The following is a 25,071-nucleotide window of genomic DNA, read 5'->3' as shown; positions in this document are numbered from 1 at the left end:
GACATGTTGTAACACGTAAATTTTGATTGCAAGGGTACGTTGAACGTAAAAGTGAGTTTTCTCCCCTCTGGTATTCAAAAATACGCGTATGGTGATATAACTGATTAACCAAATATAATTAAGACCTATGGTCTTTTAATTTGAGGTCCTTGGTTTATGACCTTGAAATTGATCTCAAGGTCATAGATTAATTTGACGTTCTAGTTTTTGACCTTTGCTTTCAGCTCATATGTATACATGATATAGCCATGAGACTTTTGGCGAAAGGTATCAAACCATTTAACCTTGAAAAAAACAACCGGAAGTGACCTTGTGTAAACCGGAAGTAGCTATTTTTTGTACTTTATTAATAAAAAAAGTATATAGAACCAGATCTTTTTGGAATCAGTGTCAATTAAATATTCAAATATTATCGGAAGTAACATTTTTCAAACCGGAAGTAACAAATTATCTCCCTTATTTAATTTTTTTTGTATAGAAACCATATATTTTTGGAATCAGCGTACAATAACCTATCAGTTGACGATTGAAATGACATTTTAAACTTAATTTTACAACTTTCATATTAAAATACATTGTTTTCAGTGGAAAGACCTTCAATTGTTCTCTGAACAATTGGTTTTTAATTATTTTTCTTTTTGTTGTACGTATAGTTATTATTGATTTTTGCCACACTTTCCGGCGGTGTCAGTCTATCTTTGACTTATGTTCTTGTTATCTTTTATCTTACTGCTTAGAAAAAACTTCCCCCGACATTGTCGTGTAAAGAAAACATAAAACAAATGGTATTTCCAATCAGTTAAAGAAAACTTAGAGAAATGTTACAAAACTGACAATGAGCGCTTTGTGTAAATTCAGACAAGTTGTCTTTTGTAAGTAAATCAAGATTCTTAATCATATAATACCAAACATAAAGCCATCGTGAAAACATATTTTTACTGAAATTGTTATAAATAAGAATTCTGTATTTATATCAATAGAATTCTATACCAAAAGTATTTGATTTCGAATTTGGAATTTAAAAAAAATACATTGACAGAAAAAAAAGGCAATGACAACACCAACCAACGCATTGAACAGAAGGTATACAATATTGAAATTTAAATCTTGATGGATTAGGAATAAGAGTCGTATCAGATTTTATTATACATCTTGAAAGCAGTATACACAAAGTATTTGTATTTGTGTACAAATATTTTATGATACTTGGCTACCACATTAAATATATAAACTATCTAAAGGTATCACCTAAGTTACTTAAACACAGTCATATATATCGCCTTTAGACACTTTTTTTTATAACAATGAATTGAGTGTCGACTAGCACAAATCATTCTGGTTTTAAGTATAATGCGAGCTCTCAAATAGCCTTTTTATATTTCTTCAAAACATATGACGTGGCTCAGTAATTTTCATCATTGTGTTATAGTGCTATATTAAATTGTTGTATTGTTGTCTTTCGTTTTTACTTGTGTGCTTTGTCTATATGACCTTTTGTGCTTTTTTGTTATATATTTGTTTGTTTTTGTAGTATATGGATCATAAAACTATGTTGACGGGAGTACTCCTTTTTTGACATTTTTACCTATTGTTTTGATCACATATTGTTATCAATATAATGGAATTAAATGCGACTGTTATACAAGTGAGGTTTTTCTAGCTGTACAACCAGTTTCCAACCGCCATTTTGAAATTTTCTTGGTGTTCAGTACTTTTGTAATTTTACTTATCAACACTCCTCCTGACTTAAAAAGGTATCTAACACCAACACATCAGAATACACCACTATTTTGTTATATTTTGTTTTGTAAAAGAGAGGCAGACGAAATCAAACAGATATAAAAAAAACCCAAAAAAACAACATAAAAAAATAATGCCATGGAAAAAGGAATAATGATCACAATACATTTTGTCAACAGATATATATCCGTTTTTACTTACTTTTTATGAATTAAAAATGGTACTAAATATACATTGCTCAGGAAAACAAATAATTTTGGCAGGATGAACTTTAGCCGACATGCTTTTATGTTATTTTCAGGTGTAAGTTGTAAATATGTACATCTTACAGGTTGCACTTTGTAAATACAGCTGTTTCTCAAACCACGCCTCTTTTGGGGAGATTTAGAATATTCATAAAAAAATAATTTTGTTCACATACTGGTTCCCAGTTATGCTCTCTGTTTTCCATAGCATAGAGACATTACATTGGAATGTTACCAGTTAATACATGTGCATAAAGTTTACATTAAAATCTGAGGTAACCCTTAATTCGAGGTAGGGGTATTTAAGAAAATTAGTGTTAATTTAAACACTGAAAAGTTCAGGGCATATAGACGTTCAAAATATGCTGCACAGCCCTATATTTCAACCTTTGAAAAAAATTGTAGTGCATATGAACTTTCAATTCTAGGATAAGATTTTTTTCAAACTTCATAGTAAAAGTGGTACAGTTTTAGCCGTAAAAGGAGTTTCCATGGAAAATTGCATTGTCAATATTTTCAGAAATGCAACTTACAAGGAATATTAAATTGTGAAAATTTAACAATACTTAGACAATTCTTAATGTAAATTAGTCAAGTTGGGATTTGATCAGCTACGGTCGCAACAGATGACGGCACTATTGTTTAATGCTTAACTGACAAGTTAAGAAGTTTCGAGCCACAGCCAGCAGCTTTTGCACATTTGTAAAGATGTTTAACAACATCTGTTCCTTTTATAATAGCAACATCAGACAATCGCCAAAGATCCAACATTTTCAAGCACTGTCTAACCGGATTCTTCTGAGTATCTTTTATCTCACAAACTATGGATTTATCTAATTTCAGTTTCTCTGCCATGATCTCCCAGTCGTCAGCTAAACAATATGCCATTTTCTTTAGATTGTCATTGGATAAGGTACCTACAGTATAAGAAATAACAATACAGAAATAAATATTTCTAATCTGTTCATTTTCTTCACAGAAAGGAAGAGAGATGTTTATAATTTAAAACAAGCGAGAGACAAAAAAACCAAATGATATTACAAAGTAAATATACTGGACTTATCTTTCTGACTCATATGAATATATATATATAAAATAAACCTCTGAGCTTCTCCGTTAACCATTCTCAAAATTGCTTTTATCTTCTATTTAATGCGTTTCCCTCAGTTTTAGTTTGTAACCCGGATCTGGTTTTTTTCTTTCGATTTATGAATTTTTAACAGCGGTATACTACTGTTGCCTTTATTTATTACAATAGAAATTGCTAGTTTTTGTAATTTCGTTAATAAAAGATATTCATCCTGTCGATGCACAAATCCTGACTCCCATGACTATGCCAAAACGTTTGTGCCCCTGAATATTTTTTTATTAAACAAAAAATAAAATACTTCAATGCCAGATGCTCAAATGATCTATATAAAATATATATGTCTCACGAAGTCAGTCATTGCTGTAAAATAACAAAAATACCGAAAAAAGGTTAAAAGAGTTAAAAGGAATTTTAAAAGTGAGATAAGTGTTCTAAATAAATGGTAGCTTAACAATACTCCAATGTAACAATCCGTTAAAATATATACAAAGGTTCATTATTTAGATCGCATTAGTAGTTAGTGATTATGACCATTATATCATGTATACGGTAGCATGTAAGAGAGATTTATTAATGTCATACGATAAGGTAAATAATATGTAAATACAGAAAAAAGGAAAGTTGACGTCATATATTATAGTGTTAAGTCATTATGTGTCAATATGAAAGAAAAGACCAAGAACAGACCTTCTAGTTTCAGATTAATCATTAACCTCAAGTTCACAGTATACATACGATGCATTTGAAAGTGATGTTCCTCGGTGACACGGTTTGATAAATATGTCTTAAGGGAGTTCGCTTCTCAGTTTCAAATTAATTAACATTTTAAAACACTAGTCTATATTGAAAGGGGATTATTAAAGGAATCAAAAGCACAAGCAAAATACAATGTAAAATTGAGGATGGAAATTGGGAATGTATCAAAGAGACAACAACCCGACCAAATAAAAAAACATCATCAGAAGGTCACCAACAGGTCTTCAATGAAGCGAGAAATTCCCGCACCCGGAGGCGTGCCTGTTTTCGAGATATAAGCCATTGAAATTTTGTCGAGGTAATATTCTTTTCACAGTTTTATCATTAGTTTAAGTTTAGGTTCTCAAAAACTATTGAAAAATAATTACATTTTTTAAGACTTTTACAGATGGCAGATCATTATACATGTAAAAGATTTATAAAAAGAAAAATGGGGTCAATGGGGAATTATTTTAAGGCATTCAAATGGATAAAACAAGAAGATTCCGAAAATCTGATAAAAATCCCCAAAATATGACAAGCGAAGGAAAAAAAAAAAAACAAACTTCGAAAGATGCTCTTCCGTTTTGACTTTGTGAAGGTTCTGTTTGAAGTCTGTTTTGTGTGAATACAAACACACGTGTGCCTGTAGGGCAGACAATAAGTGGACTCTGGAATATCGACTGATGGTTGAAATATCTACCAATCAAAGTCTACAAATAATCTTTTGATTAAAAACACCACCATTTTTATGAAATTATCTAAAATTAAAAGAGGAACGAAAGATACCAAAGGGAAGACCAAACTCATAAATCGGAAATAAACTGACAACGCCATGGTTAAAAAGGTAAAAGACAAACAGACACACAATAGTACACATGCCACAACATAGAAAACTAAAGAATAAGCAACACGAACCCCACGAAATCTAGGAATGATCTCACTTGCTCCGGAAGGGTAGGCTGATCCTGCTCCACATGTGGCATTGAGCTGCTGTTAGAATGAGGAGTTTTTATTAAAGGTACGATTGTTAATGAACTAACACAAGGAATTTGTATCAAAGGATCCAGTTTTGTACAAAATAAACCGTGCATAATCGAGCGAAGCAGTATATATGAAAATAAGAAGATGTTGATGCTTGCCAAGGAAACAACTATCCACGACAGTTCAAATGAAATTGATGTAAGCAATTGTTGGCAACAGTGCAGCCTTCAACAATGTTAGCAACTGACACTGTTTTCAAGGAAAAAGTAAATATAAGAATTGTTAAATTCTTAAGATAAAAATAAAATAAACAATAATAAAAACAAAAAATGGTAAGGCATTTCAGACCAATTTGATATGAAATAAAGACAAAATTGACATGAAAATCTACTAGTATCCGTTTCCTGACCTATTGATTGTTGTCATTTGATCATGTGGTTTGTTTTGACTCAATTATTTATTGGTCAAATTCGAGTATGATGTAAACTATTTTTGCTTTACTCTGAATTGGCTATTGGGACGTCATGAACAAATGATACAATGCCTGATATCGTTACATGAAATAAGTCATCTTGTTTTGCAGAGTAAAATAAGAGTAAAAACAAGGATAACATTTGTCAGCTTATCTTTTAAATTTCATGAGAGGAACTCATTCTACTACAAAACAATACGATACTTTCCTTTCTTATTAGTAAACATTTTTAGAAATATTTAAAACGCTCAGCAACATGGCTTTTATTTGTAGAAAAAGATCTGAAATATATATTTTATTGGTAATGCTATATATAATAAACCTGTTAACAATATGGCTTTCTTATTTACAGTTTATCTATCTTGATAAACAATAAGGCTGTATTGGTAACGTGTATCTAATATACTGAAAAAACAATTAGGCTTTTAATTATCATGATTATTGGTAACACAGTAGTTACTATACCTGATAAACAATATGGCTTTAGGAACTGTAATGCGTCGGATTTTTTTTGCGTTTCATGTCCAAAAATATCAACCATTCTCTCTAACTAAAAAAAAAACACCAAAAGGAAAGCATATAAAACATTTAACTTTCAACTTTGACAATTATTTTGTCTGAAAGTAACAACCAGATCCTGCACCACATTTGCTCTTTGTAAGTAAAAATTATAAAGAGTATTTGTCTCTAACTTGTCCAATAAGTATCTCCAACATTATGGTCTACAAAAGAGATTATGACTAAAATTTGTTTTTGTTGACATCTTTTTTTTTCCTTACATTTTATCTTTATTTTCTATAGCTTTTTCCAAATTTGACCGACACTATTTGCTTTTTTTTAGTTTCTTACCATCTTTTATATGTTATGCCTGATTAATGAAAAGTCTTAAAATAATTTCAGGCCAATGACTCTTATTAAGTCAACTGATCAGTTTTGCCTCTCTATTTACCATAAAAACATAATTAAAAAAAAAGAATGAAACACTACAAAGCAATAACCCGAATGGTCAATTTACCATTCGACTATTGATAATAAAGACCATGCACACTTAAGCTATCAGGAACCTGTCAACCCACATTAAAGCCATTATGATAATATGATAAAACAAAATACAAACCTTGTTTTCATCATGTTTAACATAATGATCAGCCCAGTACAAAAGAAATGCTTCACATGTCTGCCTTTGACCTGCTTTACACAACTCTTTACTAATGTTATTAGTGATGTGTTTGTAAATGTTTGGGTCAGCCACCAATATATTGGCAAATTTGATCCAACGGGTAGAGATTTCATTGTCCGGTGTCAGCTGCCAAGCTAAATATTTCGCCAACGCTTTTCCTAAATAAACAATAAATGTTAACGATTTATGACCGATTTGCAAGTGATAACCGTATAGCGGGTTATTTTTGCGGGGGTTAAATTTCGCGAATTTCATTGCATTAGATATACGAAATATTTTGGAGGTTATTATTTTGGCGGATTCAAAACTTAAATCAATACCTTTGCATGAGCACTTCAAAATTGGCGGAACTTATTTCGGCGGTTTTGTTCTATCCGCGAAAATAAGCAAAAATTTACACCCCGCGAAAATAATCTGTTATACGGTACCTAATAGGTTTTCAGTAAGTCGTCATTATTCACTTTAACTGTTCCTTATACCAGTAATTAAATAAGATGCTTTGTGTGGTTTACGCTTTGTCTATTTCATGTTGTCGTAATATTATATTGTTATTATCGTGATGCTGAAATGAATTTCAAGTTCCTGTAATTTTCGGTTTGTTGTGTTGTGATACTGAGACCTTCTTTTCTTATTGATTGTTTTTCTTATCCTTGTTAAGTGTATTGTATCCCATTGAACTAGAGATAAAGGATACTATAAATACAGTTAAGTCGGCCTCATATCTTGACTTACATTTACAATTTGACAATGAGGGTCGGTTGAAAAAAAACCTTTAAGACAAAAGAGATGATTTCAGCTTTCCAATTGTGAACTTTCCATTTATAAGTAGCAACATTCCAGCAGCACCTGTATACGGTGTATATATTTCCCAATTGATACAATATTCCAGTGCTTGTATCTCCTATCATGATCTTCTTGATATAGGGTTGGTGATCACAACGAAACTATTAAACCAAGAGTTCCAAATGGTGAAGTTGAAATCATCCCTTCGTAAATTTTACGGACGCCATCACGAGTTGGTTGATCGTTATTGAATAACCGTTTCACAAATGATATCGGATATGTTCCTTACGTTGTAACTACAATTCCCTTCCCTGTCATGAATGTGACCTACCGAATTATACTATTTACCGGATTTGGATTTGTTATCACATAAGCAACACGACGGGTGCCACATGTGTGAGAAGGATCTGCTTACCCTTCCGGAGCACCTGAGATCAGCCCCAGTATTTGGTGGGGTTCGTGTTGTTTATTCTTTAGGTTTCTATGTTGTGCCATGTGTACTATTGTTTGTCAGTTTTTTGTTTAATTTTTTGCCATGGCGTTATCAATTTATATTCGATTTATGAGTTTGACTGTCCCTTTGGTATATTTCGTCCCTCTTAAGTATTAGTCTTATGGTGACACATGCTATTAATAAAATTGAGAATGGAAATGGGGAATGAGACAGAGAGACAACAACCCGTGCACTTATCCTACAAAATATTCCTTCGTCTAAATTTAATACCGAAATCTGTAATAAACTTGTCCTTCGTCTCAATTTTATACTAACATGTGTTATCAACTGTTACATCGTCTAAATTTGGTTTTTAAACTTGTGGTTTGATGTGTAAAACTGTTGTCCCTTTGATTTGTGTCTAAATATGGTAGAATATGTAATGATTCAACAGAAGTTGAATGGCATAACAATAGATGACGACAAATGGTATAGCAACAGCAATGAATGAATGACATATATGCGATGTTATCTGTGTTCCGTGTTTTCTTAAATGAATAACAGAATCTTAATACGAACTCTATGCTTATTACCTTTCATTGCTTCTAGGTACCATAAGCCTCGTTCATGATATTTGTTTTATCGAGTTAAACATGATTATATTGAAAAGACTGTTTTTTTCTCATCGTCTTTAGAAGACATCAATAAGATGAAAATGTGAGTGCTTTTAACACTATTTATATATTACCGTTGGTCATCTCAACGAGATTGATTTTCTTGCTTGAGTCAGCACAGCGAAAGTGAGCAAATCGATCGAGTAGAGATGATCAATGATAATCTGAATATCGCTGTCTTACTTATGACGGCTATATTGATTGCACTGTCAACATCGCGTGTGGTCTTAGTTTCTAGCAATGATTTTTCTTATCACTCAACTGTGCTGAGAATGGAAATTATCATTCATTATTTCATATCGGTTTAGAATAAGCTTCTCTTATTGGATAAAAAGGGGCCAAATGACATTTATTATCCTTTAGTCATTAACAGAACAAAACGGACCAGAAAAACGGTCGTTAACAAACATTTACATGATATTGACCGGTGGGGCGTGGTTACCGTCTGTAAAAAACCGTTGGGTGTGTTTTCTTTCTGTTAAAGACCGTTGGGCGTGGTTCTCTGTTATGGATCGTTGGAGAACTTTATTTAGTATTCATGTAACTAAAAAATGCACTAGAATGAATAGCAGTATTACTACGACTGATCTTTACTATTTGCCATATAAATTTTACAACTACTCGAGTTTGCTTTGGACATTTTGAATTTATGAGAATTTTCAAAAACATGGTTTCATAATGAAATAACATAATAGTTCTTAAACAACTGGTCATTTTCGTGATACATGGACTGCCGTATGGCAATGGTATTGACTGTGACACCGATCTATCACTATCTAAGTCAATACCACTGTCCATATATCACGATAATGACCAGTTTTTCAAAAACTATTATATACGTAAGATCAGGGAAAATTCATTAAAATATCGATTATGTATAGGATTCAAGCTTAGGACATATGTGATGATTTAGGTAAAATTACCTGCAAAGTCAAAGGTGTAACTAAAATATCCAATTCGTTCATCTGTTGGCTGAAGAAAATAATACAAAATTTGTGTACCGTTCTAATGACATAACATACTTGACGATCTTTAACATAGTTATAAATTTAACACACACATTGTCCATGTATTATGTTGTGGTTTATATTCTGCAATCTTCACAATGTAGTTTGTAACAATTACACACTTTTACAATCAATGAATCACGTCCTATCTTTTTGTGTGTTAATATTGGTTACCCTCTGATGAAATAGGTATGAGAACCTTTTTGTTATGCATGCATCATTCGTTATTCGAGTCCGAAAGCAGCACGACATAATAAATTAAGTGAATTGGTTTTACTGATATGAACTCTTAAATCAATCTATTTTGTGTCCCTTAATAATTTGTGAAACTAAATGATAACACGAAAGTCCAGATCTCGAAGGTGCTAAGATCAATAAGATATCTATCATTAATGTAAAAAAGGACTCGTGAACAAAATTGAGAAATTGACAAGGTTATAATTAACTACATATTGAGTCTTGTTGCTACTCACCCTTTAGTAGAAATTTTTTCAAATATATTGTGTTTATTTTAAAGTAGTTAAATCAAAAGTATTAAGGTTTGAAGTAAATATTCTTTCTTCAAAAATTATAATCATACCTTCGGTAAATAAATAGCCAATTTGCCAGACCTCTGCATTGATATTTTCTCAGAAATAATTCTGTACTTCAGTTGTCCATTGTACTGATTGCAACATGTTTGTCGTTCTGGATCTAGGACACATAACCGACCACGATATATTGCTGTACATAACCCAGAGTAGTATGGCATAACTAAAGGTCTGTTTTCATAGCCTTCCAAGCTGAAGCAATTTAATGTTATTTCGATTTTCTCACTATCGGCCAACCCAAATTCTTGAACTTTAGTCGGTCCATTAGTAAAGCCATCATTTGCTAGTTCGAGTAGTACTGCTTGCAATTTTTCGGATTTTATGCAGTAAATTATAATTTCATCTGGATTATCTTTATGCTGCTTCACAACAAGGTTTACATTTGTAAAGCACATGACTTCCTCTAATACTGTTGCAGCTCTGCACAGATCGTGTTCAGTCATCTTGGCTGGTACAACAATTCCAACAACACTTAAATAAAACAATAGTTTGTACATAAACCTTAAAGTGTATTTTTTCTATCTTATAAATTCCAGATTTGTCTTATTTTTTACCAGAATTCTTTTACGGGTAAAAATAAATTGAAACGGAAAAAAAACCAAAACAACACACAACATATATAGATTGAGTATACGATATCATATTTTAAGTATGGGTTTTCAATTGAAGGATAAATTGAGAATAGATCACAAAAAAAATCGGATAAAATTATAAAATATAGCTTTGATGAGAGGAGAAAAATTCCAAAGGGACATTTAAACTCATAAGTAAAATTAAAACTGAAACGCCGTGGCTAAAGAAGGAAAAAAAAAAAGACAAACAGGCAAACAACAGTATATAAAACCCAACATAGAAAACAGAAGACTGACCAACACGAACCCGATAAACACTGCGGTGATCGCAGGTGCACCGGAAAGGTAAGCAGATTATATTCCTCACTTGGCACTCGTCTAGTTTCTTATGTAAGTACTTGTATGAAGTCAGCCTCATATGATTAAAGGAACAATTCTGCAAGAAGAGGTGAACTAGTTGTTTGCACGTCTAACGTTAAATGCATTTTTAAAGATCTTTGCATTTTGTTAGAATTCACAGCTGATTCTCAATACTTGTAGAATAAGTAGATTTATATTATCTTTGAAGTCTGGTTTTAATTGCTGGCTTTGACTGCTGGCTTAAGAAGTTGAATGGAGAATTGGGGGACTTGTATGAACGGTATTGTAATTTAGGTATCCCAAACAGAAAGACTCAATTACCACGCATTTAGTGTGTTGCTTTTTTACCTTATCCTAGCATAGTTATAGCCATTGATCATCAAACAAAATATAATGCTATTATTTAACAATTTACTATAATAATAATACTGTTAATTAAATACGTTGAATTTTGTTTGCTTATCTGAAAAGTTTTTATGATAAAAGTCATTGTAATACCTGTATGATGAATTGCAACCCTCTAGTTTTACAGTATGTATATTGTCTGTATGACTGCAGTGGCTCTGTGTCACTTTCCAAGGTTGTGCTCCTAGTTTAGCCATAATTTGAACGGTCTTCACTTCTACCTCAAAATCTAAAATTAAACAAATATGCTATACATAATAATATGAATGGAATTTGACCGATATTTTAGTTTATTAATAGTCATGTCCATGAACAATCCCAGCAAAACATATCAATACTTTTTTCATTAAGTGAATTATATATCGCTTCGTGTACACACTTTGTTTTTTAAATTAAATTGCGTATGCGATATATTTATTTTGTAGTTATTTTTAACGCAGTCTGATTTTACCTTTCTTATGTAAACTAATTATTGTTAGAAAGGTGTGTGTCTGTTATAGGATTATAATAATCTGTGGTAATCAAGAAGAAGTCTTCGATTTACAGTGATGTAAAGATGATTAAGCTGCACCTGGTGTTTTGGATATCATTTAGGTCATTTTTGACCAAGGCCGGAAATCCTCATCAGATACCCTAGCCTTGTATCATTATAATAACTATGTTATCAAAATTTGATTATCTCTTGCTCTGGTAAAATATCAAATGTACTGTCATTTTCAGGGCACGACATCTGGTGAATCTGCAAAATAATTTTTATTTTTGTGTCCTTTCTTATCTTATTACTATTCAATTGTTAACAGTTATTATAATTTTTCCGATGTCAAGTACTCCTTCACCATGTTCACGTTCTTATGTTTACGATAAGCAACCATAGGTGGTCTTGGAAATAAATTCGTAGCTTTTTTTTTTATAAACTTTCAAACTCAAACGCAGTCACTGCGCTACAGGAGCATCACATATGTATAGTATATTATAATTACAAATGACAGAATGAGTATAGAAATTATCTTACATGTATATATTAAACTATATGATTTCAAGTTATCTGAACTTATACAAATGTATTACATATACAAAGCAAATATAGGAAGTAGCATTCCCGTATATATATATTATAATTATTAACACATATTTCAAAGGTAAAACACAAGTTCATACTTCAACTTTGTTTTGAGTATACTCGATTCGGTTACAATACGTATACGTCACGCCACCACGTGTAAATAGAGTGTTGTGTTATGGAATGTAAATAAATATGCCATCCGTTTACTAGATCATGAGAGTACTAGATCGTGAAGTAATGTGAGTTTCAGATTTTCTCTTTAGAGTTTTACAAATTTTGAAGGAACCATGATAGGTGAGTAAGAACTTGTGTATTACCTATATTCAACATTTTATTCATTTTTGACTCACTGTGCAAATTAACAAAGTAACCCGTTATATATATAGTTCGAATATTATTCAATTCATTACAGCAGAAAATATTATAGAATTCGTTTCCAACAACTTGTTTACAGAGATTGCACAATCTTTCATTCCTTGGTATACCAGCCCGACGTCCCGTCTCTATTGGAAATTTGAAATTGCATGTTCTCAGTTTACATATGTAGTTTCTATTTAAAGGATTGAACCGTAAAAGATAATCTTCTCTGTTTTAAATTTAGAATAATATTCCTCTCGTGAAGAATTAGACACATCTGAAAACCACTTTTGTATAAATTGATCGTGCAATCTCTGTCTTACAACATATTTTAAAAATTCAGGATGTACATATTCTTGATTAAACCATATTTCACTATAACCCGTTTCATCAAATATGGATTTAATATAATTAATCCAGAGCATATTTCTATTGCCATTTTCATTTAATTTGAAAAGTAATTTGTACATTTTAACAGATAATTTGTCTGTATTTCCAACTAGTTCCTTCCAGAAACACAGCATTTTTAATTTTATCTGTATTTCTAAAGGGTATCGCCCAAGTTCTCCATACACCATAAAAGTAGGCGTACTTGATCTAATGCCTAAAATTTTCTAACAGAACTGTAAGTGCATTTTTTTCTATAATGTTCTTATTTTCCAAACCCCAAATCTCAGATGAATATGTCAATATAGGAGACACCAATACATCAAAAAGTTTTAGTTGCAAATCTATAGGTATACAAATATTACGAATGTTCGTGTACAATGAGTATAGTGATTTCTATGCTTGTTCCACAAGTTTTGTCCTTGCTTTACGAAAACTAACATTATAATTAAACAAAATACCTAATTGGTTATAATCATCCTGCTGATATATTTTTTTCACCAAATATTTCAAAATCATAGTCGACAGTACACTTTCTATTACAGAAAATTACAACTTTGGTTTTTGATACTTTAACTTTGAGTTTCCATAAGTTACAATAATTTTCAAACACATTAAGTGCTTGTTTTAATTCCTGTGGTGATTCTGCAAATATAACAGTATCGTCTGCATATAGTAATACAAATAGTTTCAAATATATACCAAGGTTCTCAAAACGTAAAGAACTTAGAGTGTCAAGACCGATTTCACAGTTTTCAGACAGATATTTTTCTAAGTCGTTTAAATAAACAGCGAAAAGAAATGGAGATAAATTTTTCCTCTTGTCTAACACCAATATCACATGTAAAAAATTCAGAGTATCTATCACCATCTTTGACACAAGATTTAATGTTATTATATAATGCGTGAATCACTTTAAACATCTTCCCTTGGATGTTAAGTTTGAAAATAGCAGTTATATCATTTTCTATTAACTGCCAATGTTTTCTTATTCGTCTTCCTAATTGTTTAAAGAGTGGATTATATATAGTTGCTAGAACTAGTTGGAACCCGATTTGAAACAGAAAAGATATTAAATGTCAAATTATATCGCAAACATACAGATAATTACCAATACTTAGAACAATCGTCTGCTCACACAGCATCTGTATTCAAAGGATTTATAATTGGGAAAATTACAAGGTTCATTAGATCGTGTTGTAACAGAGATGACCTCTACATAAAGATAGAAGTATTCAAACAAAAACTATTACTAAGAGGATACTCGGAAAATGATATTAATCCACTAATATATAAAGAGTTGAGAAAAAACAGATTGAATACATTATGTTATAAAAATAGAAATAAACAAAACTGTCCACCACTAGTTCTAGCAACTATATTTAATACACTCTTTAAATAAACAATTGGGAAGACGAATAAGAAAACATTGGCAGTTAATAGAAAATGGTATAACTGCGAAGAATTTATTTCCCAGACCACATATGGTTGCTTATCGTAAACATAAGAACGTGAAGGAGTACTTGACCTCGGCAAAATGATAATTACTGTAAACAATTAAATAGTAATTAGATAAGAAAGGACACAAGAATAATACGGATATTGCAGATTCACCAGGTGTCGTGCCATAAAACAAACCTACATTTGATATGTTACCAGAGCAAGAACTTATCAAATTGTAATTACATAGTAATTATAATGATAAAAGGCTAGGGTATATGATGAGGATTTACGGCCTTGGTCAAAATGATATAAATGATATCCGAAACACCAGGTGCAGTTTAATCATCTTTATATCAATATAAATCGAAGACTTCTACTTGATAACCACATATCAATATAATCTTATAACAGACACAGAACTTTTTAACAGTAATTATTTTACATAAGAAAGGTCAAATCAGGCTACGATATAAGTATCTACAAAATAAATGTATAGTATACGCAATATAATTTAAAAAAACTAATTTTGTACAGGAAGCGATATATAATTAACTTTATGACAAAAGTATTAATATGGTTTGCTGGGATTGGAAATGGACACCACTATTTGCTTTGTTTTGCAGTAATTTGTTTTGTTTGATGTTTTCTGTTCTCTAGTTGTTCTTTGACAATAAACTCATCATAGATAACTAAGATTTATATTTTGTGTTTACGTCATACGTACGTTTCGTCTATAAAAGACTCATCAGTGACGCTCGATTCCAAAAAAGTGAAAAAAGGTCAAATAAAGTACGAAGTTGAAGAGCATTGTAGACCAAAATTTCTAAAAGTTTTGCCGAATAAATTTAATATTATCTATTTCAAAGGAAGAAAAACCTTAGTATTTCAAAATTTCAAAGTGTTTTAGTACCCCCTTGCATTTGATAATAGTCTTTTGGTTAATGATAAAGGTGTTCAATTCCTTTGTTTTAGTAACCCCCTATTATATTGAATCCTCAGATTGAATCGCATTCGTTTCTTACCCGGATCAAAATCACTGCTCATTTCCAATTCATCTACAGATATATTGTCTTGATTTCTTGTCAGAACCATCTGTTCTCTGACACTAATTAGTCTGTCCACAACCTCTCTTTGGCCAGTTTCGTCGAGTATTTTAATAAATGTATCCATGCTATTGTCTGAACAACGATGAAGTTCTGTCAAAAGCATTTGGATTTTTTCGGCACTAAGAATTTCTTTCTAAAATCAAATAGTATATTTTTTAGCCTAGATTACAGAAATGAAATGTATGTTTTTTTTTATAACAGATCATAAACATTTGTCCTTGCGCAGAAACATTCTTCTTACATGTGGTTTATGAGAATAATAAAGTAAATCTATGGTATTTGATTTTTTTAGACAAAGATTCATAAGCCGAGACGCTTTAAATGCTTTAGTGTAAGAGCTTTTAATGCTTACGTTTAACATTTCTCTGAAGAAATGAACAGATCAAAGATGCCTAGAGATGGCAAGTTAAAGTGAGTATCAAAAATAGAGAAAGGACATTATGGAAAAACACTTGAATAATATGTGGAAACATTATATTGACTTGACCTCTCATGAAAGTAATTTACTGGTTATAAATGTAGAAGAATGAATATTTTACAAAACAAGGTAACGTTGGCTCAAAACAATGTGTGCAGCAGCAATTGTAAACTCTTCAAACATACCAAGTACTCATTTGAGTGTTTCTCGATGGTAATGTCAAATAAAGGCAAAATGATATCGCGGTTCAAAAGTCATAGATCGATTGATAGAAATAAATCCGGGTTACAAACCTAAACCGGGGAAAATGCATCAATCATAAGAGGAAACAACGAAACAACAAAAGCACTGTAGTGCAATATCAAATCATCCATGAAGGCTACAAATTTCAATAAGGAGCAGTCACTACCAATTGCCGGTCATTTTAATTTTTATTCGTATATGGTTTACCTGAATTTTTTCCGTGATTGTTGCGGGAAATATTTTGATCAGCCGTGGTTCAATAAGACTGATGTTCAAATTCTTCATTAGCCATTGTTTACATCTTTGTAAGACCCCTTGTTGATCAGATATGTTCTCATCTGAAAGATATGCTTTATTACTTACCCCTACAAAAACATATCCTATAAAATACAAGCTTATGCATTTTGTCTATTTTGGAAATGCATGTACCAATAGTTATCAAAGGTACCAGAAGTATAAGTTAGTTCGCCAGAAGCGCGTTTCTTCTACATAAGACTCATCAATGACGCTCATATCAAAATATTTATAAAGCCAAACATGTACAAAGTTGAAAAGCATTGAGGATCCAAAATCAGGAATATGACACTTTTGGCCATTCTTTTGATGTTTTTGTCATTTGGATTTGCCATTTGATTAGGGACTTTCTGCTTTGAATTTTCTTCAGAGTGCAGTATTTTTGTGATTTCACTTTTTAGCAACTCTAAGAATAGCTAACCTTTTAAAAGACTCTCTTCAATTAATAATATCTATATTTACAACTAAAAAGTCAGAAAAAGATGATTTTTTTTTTAATACGAATCTTTGAACATTTGGCGAAAAATTGATTCTCTCTAAATTTTTCTTATGATCAGAAATGGTATCGTTTTATCTTTCGATCATGTGGTAACGCTAACATAATGGATTTCGGTACTAATTCATTTCTAAAATGTTTGGTATTTTAGTACGTGCTCTTCGGGAACTACCTGCACTGTTTTTGATGACATTTATGTAACATATTCTTTGGTCTTGAATGGTGTGCTTTATTTTGTCTGTTTATTTAATTGTATTTTTTCAAGCTACTCATGCCCTTCTTTGGTATATGATTTGGAAACATATCTTGGTTTTGATATTTGTGTTACAAAAGAAAAATATACGTACCATCAATTCTAAAATCGAAAAAGTTGATTTCGAATGCTGACTGTGGCGGCTGACTACAGTTAATGTTGATAACAGAAGTTGTTTGTGTGATATGTTCTAGGTCCAGATACCTTTCGGATGCATCTTTTAAACATGAATTCTTAAAGGTTCTGGTCTGTCATAAAAAGTCTAATCATTATATATATCAATGTAAGAGTGTACAAAAATTACATAAGTGCATACCATACGTTTCTGAAATATTTGTTTTAAAAGAATACTGGTAGATAAAATCTAATTTAGAGATGAAAAAGTATCAAATGAAAATTGTTCCAAAATATTTCAATGATTGCTTTTTAAAATTGTGGATAATTTGAAGACATTCAGTACATTCAAGTACCTAACACAGTTTTACATGAGAGGTGTTCATTATGACAAACTTTTTTTTTAAGGTGATTGACTTGGTACTTAGCTTGTCCTTACTATTTTACGGTAAACAACAGTTCAAACATTTACCAAACAATATATTTTCACTACCAAAAAGGATCCTTTTATTGGAGTAACCGCTATTTTTAGGATTGTCTAGATGTAACAAAACTTTATCATAAAAGTCACATCCGGGTAACGAAAAATGGTCGATTACAAATGTATTCCCTTGAATTTGACAGTTGTAGGAAATTAATCCAACATTTCATTGCAGTACAAAATTTCTGAGTTATAAACCTATAATTTGGATGTTTTAAAGCTCTTTCATTTTTTTATATGGTGTTTCTATAGAATATTTCACAAACTTGAGGTTGCAGGGCTTATAAAGCTTGTACACAGGAAAAAAGGAGTGAACATTTTATTAGTTAACTTCTAGTGATGGTTATTTGCTTATATGCAATCCAACCTATGTGATTTTGTTTTATAATAATGGACAGGATAAATCTGTTCTCATACCAAGTATTCTTTTAATTTGAAACAGGAATAGATTCTTCACATTTTTCTAAAAGTGCAAATTTAGCAAATTTTTTTTTATTTTACTGAATAGTTTTTATAAACACTTCTTGAAAACATAAAGGTTTATATCTTAGCTTAAAATATAATTCAGCGTATCCTAGACGCATTTTAGTTTTATTTTTTAAACAAATAGACAGTGCTAAACACGGTAATAAACATCATAGATGACAAATTTTGTCTGACTTTTCGTGATTCTGAATAAAACAAGAAAACATTAACAAGCTGATTATAACTGATTTACAGTATTTTTATGTTTTCTATATCTGATAGTCTTTATTCGTATCATATAAACAATGTAGAATTAAGGTTAATAAATCTATTAATATCAAAACCTTTCATATTTTTCGTTTACCTTTGTAGAAACGTGAGCTTCATTAGTAAAAGCACCAGCTGGAAAGTTAAGCTTTATGTTCTTATCATTATGAAGTGTAATGGACGATCCATTCTCGCCAATGTTGAACTCTTCAAATGGCGGGACTGCTACTGCTACACACTGGAGAGTTTGTAGATTTGGTATTTTGATTTCAGAGCCAAGAAATGAAATTTTCTGGAAAAAAAAATATTCAAGAGTCTACATTTACTGATGATTACATATTTTACAATATTGAAATATTTATGTACATTGTGATTATCTGCAATTACCGATAATAATACAACTTAGACATACATATGTTGAAATATGGAATTAGCGTTGATAGTACGGCAACTTTAAGGTGGTACCTAACACTACAGGGAGATAACTCTTTAAAATCAGCTAAACGTTTTAATTTCGTTGTGTCGTTAAGGGAATATCAAGCTTTTCAATGATCCAAATTAGTGTTTGTCAAAATTTTTATATAACCAGTGTAAATGTTCTGATAAAACGGTTGGTTAATTTTTTTTTGAAACTTTTACACTTTTGTCAAATGGTCAAAGTAAATAATTTGTCAAAAGTTTATATACATTAAACGAGCCAAATTAATTTTAGTGAATGTGTTGGGTACCACATTAAGAACACAATTATACAACAAAATGGATCTAGTAGTCAACATACACAAACAACACACAAACAGTAGAAAATTAAGATTCATTGCAATGCTTTAAGTTATTTGCTATTTACCCGCTCTATAGGTATTGATATATTCTGTACAACATCTTCACGGCGCCAAATGTTTCCGTTTGCCAAATATTTCAACTGAGGAACGAGTTCTGGTTTATGACTCATAACTGGTAAGTATAGATGGATTGGTAACTGAAATTTGAATAATGCAATTAGATATTATAAAAAACTACATATTTTTTTACATGTTTATGGTACATATTCCGTTTCTTAGAACTACGCCTTTTTCCTTTCCTATTTACTGTAATACATTTGTTAATACTCGATGTTTACCTTTGAGAAAAACGAAGTTTTATCTTCAGAACCCAAAAATAATTAAAAAGCCTAGTACAATTGGCAATAAATAACATAATAATACTTCAGGTAGATTCATGGTATACCGCCATCTTGGATTATAATATCACAGTACAAAATCGGTCTAGTTATTTGCCCAAATCAGCTAATTTGGAAACAGATTTGCAATTAATGGGTAGACTGTTTATTTATATAAAGAAAACTTGTTAATTTATTGTATTATTCAAAATATTTAAAAACATATCAACCTGTTTGGTTTTTAAAATCTTTTTTTAAATGAGCCATTTAATTAAGGGGAGATAACTCTTTTAGTACAAAATTTATACTGCGCTTATAGGGATTTTTTTAATTTTTACTTGTGGCAAGAAAACGAGTTCGGTGACACCATGTTTTCTTTTTATTTTCTTAAAAAATATTATATCTTCTCACAATTTATTTCAAAATTCTATCTCATAGAATTTTTTTTATGCACTCTTATGTGTTTTTTTCATAAACAAACTTACCAAATTTAGGCAATTTTCAACAACTCATACCTTGGAAAATAGCACGGTGACCCATACTTTTTATTATATTTAAAAAAAAAAAGCATAGTCAAATCTTCATTTTAGCAAATTATAGGAAAATTCTGTCATTTACTTATGACTACCTTAAATACCTGTGTGTGGAGTATTAAACTATCTTTTGATTCCAGCGTAACGAGAGAGGAAATAATCTGTTCGTCATTAGACTCCAAACATTTAGCCAGGTCCTCATCTGTATCTGATGCATGTGCGCTCCATTCATCCTTGATAACTGCATTTGGTTTTGTCAATAAAATACAGCATACTTTGTGGTGAAACCTATTTTTTCTTGGATTCATAAAGCTGTCAACAGTTTTCATTAATATACAATTAAAGAAATGAAATACGTTCATATTGTTATTAGATTTTTTTCAAAACTACAATCACTATAAAAAGTGCATTATCTACGGTTAAGACAAATTATAAACGTATCATTTTGAAAAAAAATGAAATTAAGTAGCTATTAACAACAATTTTATTTTAATTTTGCTAAATAAGCTCATAACGTTATAACCACCGATTGTCTTCTACTATCACCGCTAAATCAACCTATATAATGTCATGTTCTTTAATACACAGGAACTGCTGATACTGTTGTATGAGTTCATGCATTGTTTATAGTTAACCATGACACATTTTCTAATCCTGGTAAATACTTCAGTCGTTATAAATAAAAATAGAAATATTAAATCAAGTTGGAAATTTTAATTTTGAAGCTACTGTCTAATTAAAACAAGAAAAGCCTAATAAGCGGAATGTGTGTTACTAATTGTTGAGAGATATACAGAGACTGTTCTAATTTATGTATTATTGTCATTTCATTTATTTTCTTATGTTACATCTTCTGACATCGGACTCGGACTTCGCGTGAAATGAATTTTATTGCGTATTGTTATGTTTGTACATTTCTATATTGGCTAGAGGTATAGGGAGAGGGTTAGATCTCATAAACATGTTTAACCCCGACGCAATTTTGCACCTGTCCAAGTCAGGAGCCTCTGGCCTTTGTAAGACTTGTATGATTTTTAATTTTAGTTTCTTGTGTATAATTCGGAGTTTCGTATGACGTCCATTATCACTGTACTAGTATTCATATTTTAAGGGGCTAGCTGAAGGACACCTACGGGTGCGGGAGTTTCTCGCTACATTGAAGACCCATCGGTGGGCTTCGACTGTTGTCTGCTCTATGGTCGTGTTGTTTTTTCTTTGACACATTCCCCATTTCCTTTCTAAATTTTATTTACGTATAGTTTTTCATTTCTATGTCACTTGGTCTTGAGTTGAGTTTAGAATCCAGACCCCATATTTTGTCACATTGTATTAAAAAAAAAGCTTTTAAAAGAAAACAGGGGTGGTCCTAATCCTTTGAATTGTCCAATTGTATGGGACATTTTTGTTGTTATGATTATTTATCTATTATTCCAAATTCTTTCATTATGTTGCTAATAACTCTCTTTTCTTTGAACCAACTCTGCACACTTATATATTATTCAAATATAAAAGAATAAAAGCAAGCATACACTAAAGGAGAATCCATCCAGTCATGTTCCTTTGTTAAAGGTTCATCAGTATTCTCCCCGGAAACTTTGTTGGGTTCATCATCAGTGTCGTGCACTGTATTTTTCTCGGAAACTTGGACCATGATCATCTCCTTTTTCAACTGAGTTAAGTTTGTGCACGTGCAATCGATTTGCTCTCTGATCCGTAAAAGTAAATTTTCTGTTTTATTAATCAGATGGTTAATATCTACTGCATCGGTCGTTTGAATATCTGGAAAGTAATGTAAGACTAATGTGACCAAACTATGCAAAAATTTCTAAATTAAATAATGACAAAAGTCACGATGTAGTCAATAAAACAGAGCTTAGATTGCAAAAAAATCGTCGTGTTTTTCATTTTCTTTGGAATAAATTGATGGAAATTCAGACACAGCTTTTTAATAGAAAAGAACAACCTTTCATATGTTATTTCGAGTACATTCATTGATCTATATTCTGTCGACACTTATATTTTGACATTATGCAATTTCATGATTTTCTCAGACTCTTAATGACGTATTTACTCTAAATCAATGGGATGTTGGATGTGTACTGTTTAATATTATAGTCTTAGTTGCATGTTTTTTTTACATGTATTTGTTGGCGCCGAACCAGCTTTCAGTAATTCTGAGTACTTACAGATCTGTAATTTGTTAGATTGTTTTGTGCTTTTGTATGAATGTAATAACTGAAGACTTTGTAAAAAGATTTTTATAAAAAGTTATCAAAGGTACCAGGATTATAATTTAGTACGCCAGACGCGCGTTTCGTCTTCAAAAGACTCATCAGTGACGCTCATATCAAAATATTTATAAAGCCAATTGTTCTTATTCTTGATTTACCATGCATGATTTGCATAATGAAAGCGCCTGTCCTAAATCTTGTGTTTATGATTCATCGGTTGTCGTTTGTTTCTGTATATTATATTTGTTTTCCGTTTATTGTTTAATATATAAGAAGATGTGGTATGAGTGCTAGCGAGAGTGAGACAACTCTAAATCTAAGTCACAATTTGTTCATAAATCAGGCCGTTGGTTTTCTCGTATGAATTAATTTAGATTTCTCATTTCGGGGTTTTTGATAGCTTAGAACTTGGTATGGGTTTTACTTATAGTTAAAAGCCATACAGTATCCTAGTTTTGTAATCTTCTTCGTCATATGGTCTCTAGTGGAGTTGGCATCTCAAACATCATCTTATCATCTACATGGTCGCGTTTACGATTAAGATGAATAACTTATGAATATGTTAAAGAAATGAATGATTATGGGCAGTTTATTTCCTTTTCTGTCACTGTACTACTGCATATTTAAATGCTTAAAAAACAATGTAAAAATAAACATGATTAGAAATAAAAGAATAAGCCAGTACGTTATTTTGCCCTTCAACTATTCGCGTACAACATTACAAGCCTGCTATCTTTATTGAGTTGTTATAGCCTATATGCGAAGGAGCGGATAAAGATACCAAGGGGACATTAAAAAAATCGAGAGAAACTCTATGGCATGTTAGCTATTGTATTATATGACCTTACGTCGAGACTAACCATTATTGTTATTTGTTCTGTCCATGTCCGGTTCTGCCCTCATGTCAACTAACAGTTCATTAATTGACACCAGTTCATTTTGAAAACGTTCACCACAGCCAATCGAATTTTTTAAATTCCTTTCTGCTTTCAGTAAAAATTCTTCTGTCACTTTGGTTCTTTGGTATTGCAGTGTTTGAATCGTTGGATATAACACATTCTCAATATTATCCATTTTGATCTTCAAAAGAGTTTTAATACTTTTTTTAATATAAATTTAAAAAAGAAAATAGAGTAAAATACAAGAGAATCTAAGATATCGAACCACATAAGTTGAAAATCGTCTGTCACACATCCAAAATAAATTCACAGGAACTTTTTACGTCCAAATTGTCTAGTATTGTTGTATTGATGATCGTTTTGTCTATGAAAGTTATAATAATAAATAATTCATAGTTAAGTTACAATTTGTAACTATGACTGTATCTTAAATTCTAAAAGTTGACATTACGGACTGGTTGAGACCAATAATAAAAACATGTTCTCTCTTTACAAAACAAATATCTGACGCATTCATATCATATGTAAGCATTGACTTTAAAACAAATATTTTATTTTCATCAATTTTTTTCCGATCATTATTTTTTTAAGAAAACCCTGAAAAAAATTGAAACAATTAAAAATAAAAATTGATATCTACTGCTGTGAATAATTATATACGTTTGTGTTGTGCATTGCAAAGAAGAAATTATCTCTTATAGCAAGTTTCATAAACTCAGCATATATGAATTTTTATTCCAATAAAGTTGCAATATTTTTGTTAGAAAAGTAAAAGGAAAGAAAAACAATAGTAAAATAATAATACGATTTACATACCTACAAATATCTTTCACGATTGCAGTAATAGTTTTTATTTGACATTTCGTTAAAAATTCATCAACATCACTTTTACACTTTCTCAGCCTATCAAATATTTTATAAACTATAAAGAAATAATATATATTTTGCTATTTTACGGAAAAATAATACGTTCATTGTAATATTCCTAAATCATTAAATGTCATGATGTGACAACGATCAAAGATCTCCACCCATACCAGGGTAAAACTTATCAAAGGGTTTAATCTCGAAACTTATATACAACAATGTGAATATTATGAATACTTGCACGAACATTACATGTTAATATTTATGCTGAAAATATGAACAATCTTTTACTCATAAAGTATTAGGATGTGTGATTATGTTAGAATTATAAAAACACAAGCACTCGTTAAAAAGCTGTTATTGTGCCAAAATTAATATTTAATTATTATTAATTTCAAACATAGGGACGTTGTTTATGAAGCTTATCTGCGATATGAATGTTATAATATACTTAAGTTTAGGAACTTAGAGACCTCGTATAGCTATCGATGATAATAGTGAATTTTGAAAGTTTATTATGCACAAATTATATATCTCAATTTCAGCAAATTTGAACTGTCAATTATTTCCATCATAACTGTATATATATGCATGTCACGGGTTACAGCTTACGAATTGTATTTAAATCATTTTTGCAGGGAAGTCCGCTCATGCAAGGGACCGATTAAACATGCAAGGAGTTGCTATTTTTTGTGACGTGTGAAGGCATCACTGTGCCTTTGCGATGT

The 25,071-nt window shown here is 31.0% G+C and overlaps 2 protein-coding genes across 2 annotated transcripts; both read right to left on the bottom strand.

Annotated features, from left to right (window-relative positions):
• Nucleotides 1–1,888: 1,888 nt before the first annotated feature.
• On the bottom strand, nt 1,889–15,758 carry LOC134702448 (uncharacterized). The gene is made up of 7 exons (XM_063563352.1): nt 15,543–15,758; nt 11,364–11,499; nt 9,924–10,404; nt 9,260–9,308; nt 6,384–6,604; nt 5,732–5,816; nt 1,889–2,902 (listed from the first exon to the last, which is right to left on the bottom strand). Exons 1-7 carry the CDS (start codon nt 15,727–15,729, stop codon nt 2,628–2,630), a joined length of 1,434 nt encoding a protein of 477 aa, XP_063419422.1. The 5' UTR covers nt 15,730–15,758; the 3' UTR covers nt 1,889–2,627.
• A 2,969-nt stretch (nt 15,759–18,727) lies between these two features.
• Nucleotides 18,728–24,388, bottom strand: LOC134702447 (uncharacterized). The gene is made up of 6 exons (XM_063563351.1): nt 24,293–24,388; nt 23,438–23,657; nt 21,876–22,125; nt 20,451–20,658; nt 19,502–19,633; nt 18,728–18,949 (listed from the first exon to the last, which is right to left on the bottom strand). The coding sequence occupies exons 2-6, from the start codon at nt 23,649–23,651 to the stop codon at nt 18,728–18,730; spliced, it is 1,026 nt and encodes a 341-aa protein (XP_063419421.1). The 5' UTR covers nt 23,652–23,657; nt 24,293–24,388.
• Between the last annotated feature and the right edge of the window lie 683 nt (nt 24,389–25,071).

The sequence above is a fragment of the Mytilus trossulus genome, unplaced genomic scaffold (assembly GCF_036588685.1).
Source record: "Mytilus trossulus isolate FHL-02 unplaced genomic scaffold, PNRI_Mtr1.1.1.hap1 h1tg000463l__unscaffolded, whole genome shotgun sequence".
Classification (NCBI taxonomy): Eukaryota; Metazoa; Mollusca; class Bivalvia; order Mytilida; family Mytilidae; genus Mytilus; species Mytilus trossulus.
This window is presented reverse-complemented; position numbering and strand designations above follow the sequence as displayed.